This window comes from Engystomops pustulosus, chromosome 2, assembly GCF_040894005.1.
Source record: "Engystomops pustulosus chromosome 2, aEngPut4.maternal, whole genome shotgun sequence".
NCBI classification, from domain to species: domain Eukaryota; kingdom Metazoa; phylum Chordata; class Amphibia; order Anura; family Leptodactylidae; genus Engystomops; species Engystomops pustulosus.
The window spans coordinates 61758927-61765594 of record NC_092412.1 but is presented as its reverse complement, the minus strand read 5'-3'; the positions used below and the strand labels follow the sequence as shown (position 1 = coordinate 61765594).

General features: G+C 39.0%; 1 protein-coding gene across 1 annotated transcript; it reads left to right on the top strand.

The window, feature by feature from the left end:
• The first annotated feature begins 1502 nt into the window (after nucleotides 1–1502).
• Nucleotides 1503–6389, top strand: LOC140117805 (speriolin-like protein). The gene is made up of 6 exons (XM_072134897.1): nucleotides 1503–1607; nucleotides 3233–3478; nucleotides 4685–4723; nucleotides 5013–5045; nucleotides 5622–5764; nucleotides 6018–6389. The coding sequence occupies exons 2-6, from the start codon at nucleotides 3286–3288 to the stop codon at nucleotides 6342–6344; spliced, it is 735 nt and encodes a 244-aa protein (XP_071990998.1). The 5' UTR covers nucleotides 1503–1607; nucleotides 3233–3285; the 3' UTR covers nucleotides 6345–6389.
• Nucleotides 6390–6668: the final 279 nt, after the last annotated feature.

The following is a 6668-nucleotide window of genomic DNA, read 5'->3' as shown; positions in this document are numbered from 1 at the left end:
GGCAGAATTTTGTAAGACCCAGTCTCAATAATTCAAGATGGTATCCAAGAAGAAGACAATTTCTCCCTAAAACACAGCACTTCATGTCACACGGCTTCACCAACTGACAAATCATCAAGGTTTAGGCCTATTGGGATCATTGGGGTGTCTGGACCAGGATCATTGTGTTTTTTGTTTTTCTAAATTATTTGTGACCTTGGGTGAGGTAAAAGAACCAAAACAATTAATACTTTACCCCCAGTCTGGTCTAGTGTGATGCCTCCAGTCACCACCGATCACTGTTGGTATACAGAGGCTCAGATATGATATTGAATTTGTTTTGACATAGTCGCTGCCACAGTTTTTCTGATGAAATGCAATGTCGGATACTTCTTAAAAACACTTTATAACAACATGGAAATCAACTGGTGGCGTTCCGGCTATGTCACCGGAGTGCCTCTTGGCTCCGCTGTGTGATAAGAAATGCAAGCCCCATCTTTTTTCATGTTAGGCGAATATTAACAGAGAAGGGTGTGCATATCTAATCACATGGCAGAGCCAAGAGGTGCTTCGGTGAAGTAGCTGGACCTCCTCCAGCATATTTCCATATTCCTATGAAGTTTCTAAGAAGTATTGGAATATTACATTTCATCAGAAAAATTAGTGCAGCGACTTTGCTAAAAGACCAGCATGTAATCTGGTGTAAATGTCCTTTAACTTCAGCCCTTTTACTGTAAGCCAGGAATACATTACCATATTCAGAATTATGCAGTATGACATACTTTGAGGATTTTGCATAACTCATGCAGGGCCTGGAAGCCAAAGGTAAATTCACTTGTGGGCCAGTCTAAGCCTGGATAGGGACTTTATAACTTCATAATTTATCTTTGAAAGACATATGACAGCGACTTTCATTATATCAAAACATTTTGGACCATGGTTTTCTGAAACAATATACTTACTGAAATGTTGAATATGAATATTAAAATTTATCATTTATTATCCATAACAGCAGTCATGCAACTTATATTTATAGTAAGTGATATTATTCTATCTTTTGTAGTGAAAAGATCTACCAATATTTAAAACTAGGGTTATACTACGTTTTCACATTATCCAGTGGATAGGGGATAACTAGAGAACTTTTACAATCCCTTTCAATTGAAAATAATTTAATAACATAAGCAAACATTATTACATATCTGCACTTCCGCCCAAGGCTCCCATTGTCCCAGCTGTCACATACTGTTCTCCACCAGACTGCAGGTCACTGCTGCATTGGTCAAGTGCCTTACTTATAGCATCCTGACTCCTGTCACTGATTTACACTGCTAGAAATTAAATGGCTTCTCCGATCTCATATTCATGTAAACACAAGCCAAGAATTATCTCTCAGTGATCCATCTGATGGCCTGGTCTCTATTTACATGCAGGCTGCATGGGAAAGCTGCAGGTAAATACATCAGACCTGTGCCATGTTACCATGGCATCACTGAGCTCCAGTGCCAGTAATAGGGCACACGGCCACTACAGCAGTGATTGGCTGTACCGGTCACATGCCGCCTGCACCAGCAGAAACCAGCAGGACCGTTGGAGAACCAGTGCTGGATCGTGCAGGAGACAGACAGGTACAGACACCATTTCTGCTGCACGTTTTATGTTTTTTTAGTTATAACCCAGACACCTCTTTAAAATTTGGGGTTCGTGTTGACAGGGACAACATGAATAAATTAAATGTTTTGCTGTTTGGTATTACTTCTGCCCTGTGCCTATGTTCCATCCATTATACAGGCGCCTAACAGGCAAGCAGCGGGATAGACACCTAAGGGCGCACAGTTTGTGAGCTAGAAGGGAACAGGCAGAATTTTGTAAGACCCAGTCTCAATTATTCAAGAGGTTGTCCAAGCAGAAGACAATTTCTCCCTAATACACAGCACTTCATGTCACACGGCTTCACCAACTGACAAATACATAAGGTCCAGGCCTATTGGGATCAGTGTAGTGACACCACAGAGTAACGTCACAGGGGTTGTCTGGACCAGGATCATTATGTTTTTTTTCTATTTGTCTTGGTTGGGGTAAAAAAACAGAAATAGTATATATCTTTGTTCTCCAGCCTGGTCAAGTGTGGCGCCTCCCATCACCACCAGTTGGTATACAGAGGCTCACTATAGCCTAATACAAGCCGCAGCCTTATATTGGGAGGGCGTTGTTGACGCAATGTCAGTACTGAGCCTCAGTATAGAAACAGAGGCTGGAGGTAAAGGGAGCCGAGGAAAGACATAAGTCTTCGTTTTTTAAGTCTAATACCCCTCTTCAGCAGGATATCTCCACAGGAAAGGGCCTTACTTTCTGATCGGTGGGGGTTTCAGTGATGGGAGTCAGATGTAACCCTGTTAGTCCTTTTGTCACTCCCTAAGATGTGAGGAGCAGCGGTCCTGCATATCCAGGCCGCTCCATTCTTCTCTATGCAGCTGACAGAGATAGCCGAGCGCCGTACTCAGCAATCTCCGTCAGCTCCATAGAGATGAATGGGGCAGCCCCACCATGCCTGACCAGCTGCTCCACTCATCTTGGGGAGGTATTTAGGGTCTGACAGGGTTAAATCGCACCTCTCCTTCTTGTGATCTGTGGGAGTCCCATCACTGAGACCTCCACCGATCATCAAGTAAGGCCCTATCCTGTGCATAGGTTATAACCTGTTTTGTGGGAAACCCCTTTCAGGTGTTATTTAAACCATATTGGTCAAAGTTTATAACAAAAAAGCCTAATTTTCAGTTTTACATCACATAAATAGAGTTGCGAAAAGTTATTCAGCCATTTCTATTTTCCCCAAAAATAATGAATACCCCAATATAGTTAGGAACGTGTTTAGAGAATCAGATTTGTTCATTGTTACTTATCAAGACATGGTTATTAAGTGTGACGGGTAGTTGTATGTTTTATAAAACTATTAGAATTGGTATATTGTCCAGGTTTCCAGATTTTTATTTCTGCAGTGTTCAGAGAAATACGACTATGACAATTTACACTTAGCAGTTATAAATGATCCTCCACACTAGGAATATTACTAGATTGCATAGAGAAATCATAAAACATAACAGATACACATGTATGATATAGACCATTAGAACTTAGAATGTCTCAAAGCTTGAGATCACAAAACCTAATGTGTGACAACATAACTTGTTTCTATGGTGATTGTAAGGATATATATTACAGTTTGCCAAAAAAAATACCTTATTGTAAACAGGCTGGTGATACAAGACCCACCAAAATTTCAGCAGTCTTATACTAACCAACAACATGGATCAAGAGCAACACTCAGAACTGGAGCAACTGAGGGCCGAAAATGCCCAGCTACTTGCTGATAAAGCTGAACTACGCAAGATGCTGGGGCTGGTGTACGAAAACATCGAGCTACGGACAGCCCTGAAGGAACAGGAAGGCAAGGCATCCGGCATGCATGTCTCCAGAAGAGGTCGCTCTTTGGAAAGAGGTAACCTTATGGAGAACTGTATATTATTACATATCATGTCGCATTAAGTGTTATAGGGGAACCAACATCATGTTCAAAGTTTAATATATTAGAGATAAATAATCTGGAGACAGATCAGTTTTTTCCTATGAAACATTTCATACATTTAGTATACATATGATTCAGACATATACCAGCTTAAAGGGGAAAAATCATATTGAAAATTATGTGTGATTTTCATACAATAAGTTATGGAACAGCATGACCAGAGCGGATTTTACGTAGTGTCCTATCTGTCGGTAACATGTTGTAGAGCCTAGCAGATTATACATGGTGTCTTATGTGTAGGTAACATGTTATAGAGCCTAGCAGATTATACATGGTGTCTATGTTATAGAAGAGGGGAAGCTGAGCAGATTGCACAGTATCCTAAGTGTATGCGCCACGTTATACAGGAGTTTAGCAGATTGTACATAGTGTCCTAAGTGCCATGTTATAGAGCAGGAGGAGTTTAGCAGATTATACATAGGGGGAGATTTATCATCAAGTCTTTGAGGTAAAATTGGTTTAGTTGCCCATGGAAACCAGCTCTGATTGGTTGCCATGAGTAACTAGAACAGTTCTGCTCTAAGAGACTTATGATAAATCTCCCCCATAGTGTCCAATCTGCCGGCAAGATGTTATAGAGCAAGAGGAGCTAAGTAGATTGTACATAATATCCTACCTGCAGGAAGCATGTTATAAAGCAGGAGGAGCGAAGCAGATTGATATGTAATTCTATGGGTCAAAAATATATATGACTTTGTATTATCTTTGTGTAGATTTCTGCTCATTTTGTCATAAGGAATCCAGACTGATTAAGAAAAGATAGAGCAGAGATCTAAATAAATAAAATACAAGTTGTACTAAATCTTTCCCAAAATATACCATCAATCTGCTCGGCTACTGCTGCTCAATAACCTGCCACCTGCAGATTGAAGTAAAGCATCAAAGTGGCAGGTTCCCATTAATGATGCATTTACTGAAAAATTCTGAAGCAATTCTGTACTATATTTAGGGATTTGGATAAAAAGCCTGAATTCTATGGACAGACTGACATATAGCTTGTCTGAATTCAACAACTAAAAGTCACATAATGTTAGTTCATATTGCAAAACTACTTAATCTTCACAAGAATTCACTAGGATGTGACATCTCTGACATCATTGTGTTTTTTCTTTTTCCAAGATGAAATTAAAAGGGACACTTCTCCATCTGGAGGTCAGGGTATGTGTATTCGTATATTATTGCTAGCACTTATACGTTATGGAATTAAATTGTGTTTACAAATAGATTTTTTTTTTATTATAATTATAAATTATATGTAAGCTGAAGCTTACTTAGTTTCATATCAGTGTATTAATACATATATATCTATATATATCTTTATATATAGATATATATGTTTAAATATGGACATTACACTACCTTATGTAAATTGCATGAAGATATGCCCTTAATAAATTATTTAAAATATTAATAATCTGTTTATTTTCTTAAATTTGTAAATATATAGACAAGAAAGACAACTTTCAAGCAACTTGCCGAGGTAGGTTTATGCAGCTTCTGTTCGGAGATGAGATAGCTTTAACAATGTAGTTAAGATCTGTTATAACTTTATGTAACAGTAAGGGCTTGCTTTTATCACCTCTTATCTTGTCTATGGGCTATGCCTGGTGCATCTTACTCCCATAATAACCTATGGACAACACTGGCAACTGTTTCCTAATCTCAAACACCTCCATAATATTTTATTGGGGTAAAGGGGGTGTAGTTACCCAATTAGGCCGCTGCAGGGAGGTGGCTCTTGGTCTCCCCCTTCGCTTCCCCTGGGCTTTTGGTGATTTTTCATGTGAGAAGGTAATGTTATCAGCTGGTAACATCTGAAAAAGGGCTCTGTAGCTATCCTTGTCCATGTTGCAGAATTTACTCTGTTTATCTGTATAGAAAATTGTTTGCAGAAATTTCTACAACAAATTTTCTGCATGTATCATGTGCTCTCTTTAAAATTTAATATAATTTTGCAATATAATTAAAGAAAAAGTGTGAGCTCACCTCAATACAATAAATGTTGTGCTACTTGGATGCTTTTTGGTTTGTTATTGATTCATTTTATTTTTTAAAGACCCTAAAATGGTGCAGCACTACCAACGTGTTGTGGGAGAGATCGCCTTTCAACTTGATCGTAGGATTCTGGCTACAATATTTCAGGAATATGAACGATTTTATGGCTTTTTGGTCTCAAACGTGAAAGAAAAGATTATTCAGGTACAGTGCACATGTTATGTATGTCTATGCATGTGACAGAGCAGTCATATTCATTTTAAATGATTATATATATACATATATCTATCATGTGCTGGCTGCACCAGTTTTCAGCCTCAGTTGGCATATAAATACATGTGGTGATCTCTGTTTGAGCGTGATTGGCACGTGCAGGGTGCCCCTCATTATTAATAAATGTGCACCAAATGTATAATACTTTTTACCATTGCTTATATATGTACTTTCTTCTGAACAGCTCACCACCTGTCCGCTAACTCAAAAAGTGGACGAAGAGGAAAAGACCAAACTGTTTGAAAGAAAACAGAAACTTTTTAATACTCTTAAAAGGTTTGGCTACAACAAACACATCCATCCCGCATTCACTGAATACCTGGTAAATACATACGGAGTACTTAAGGATCGTCCACGAGCTGGACCTGAATTTGAAGCCTATCATCGTCCTGAAGATTTGCGGACCATGGCCGCCGAATCTATGCCCTGTAGCATTCTGGAGAATGTCAACATCATCATTGACTGCTTGAAGTGTCTGGCTGAAGAGGATGGAAAGCCTCTATTCATGTAGAAGTAACAGCTACTCCTGCAAAGCAAAATAAAGGCTAAACACATATTCTGTGCCTAGTATTTTCTTGTTTCATGGATGAATGATGAGAAAGCTGCAAAATATAGAAACTATGGTTACATGTTGGTTTAACAATTATTTAAGTGCCATTAACTTGAGGGCACTGAATATGGAAGCAAGAAACATGCATGTGCTCATTGACCAGCAAAGTGGAACATAGTTAGATATCTGCTAGCCTTACCTACACCTACACATGATCAGAGACTACCCTGACACATATGGGTGCGATCTCCAAACACTGTATGTGCCCCATGAACTTTGTCTGAT

What these genes read in the sequence shown, in the direction of transcription:
- LOC140117805 (XM_072134897.1), top strand. Translation starts at nt 3,286, where the DNA reads ATGGATCAAGAGCAACACTCAGAACTGGAGCAACTGAGGGCCGAAAAT. An exon ending in CTTTCAAGCAACTTGCCGAG is followed by an intron (nt 5,046 to 5,621) that starts GTAGGTTTATGC and finishes TATTTTTTAAAG; the next exon opens with ACCCTAAAATGGTGCAGCAC. An exon ending in TGAAAGAAAAGATTATTCAG is followed by an intron (nt 5,765 to 6,017) that starts GTACAGTGCACA and finishes TCTTCTGAACAG; the next exon opens with CTCACCACCTGTCCGCTAAC.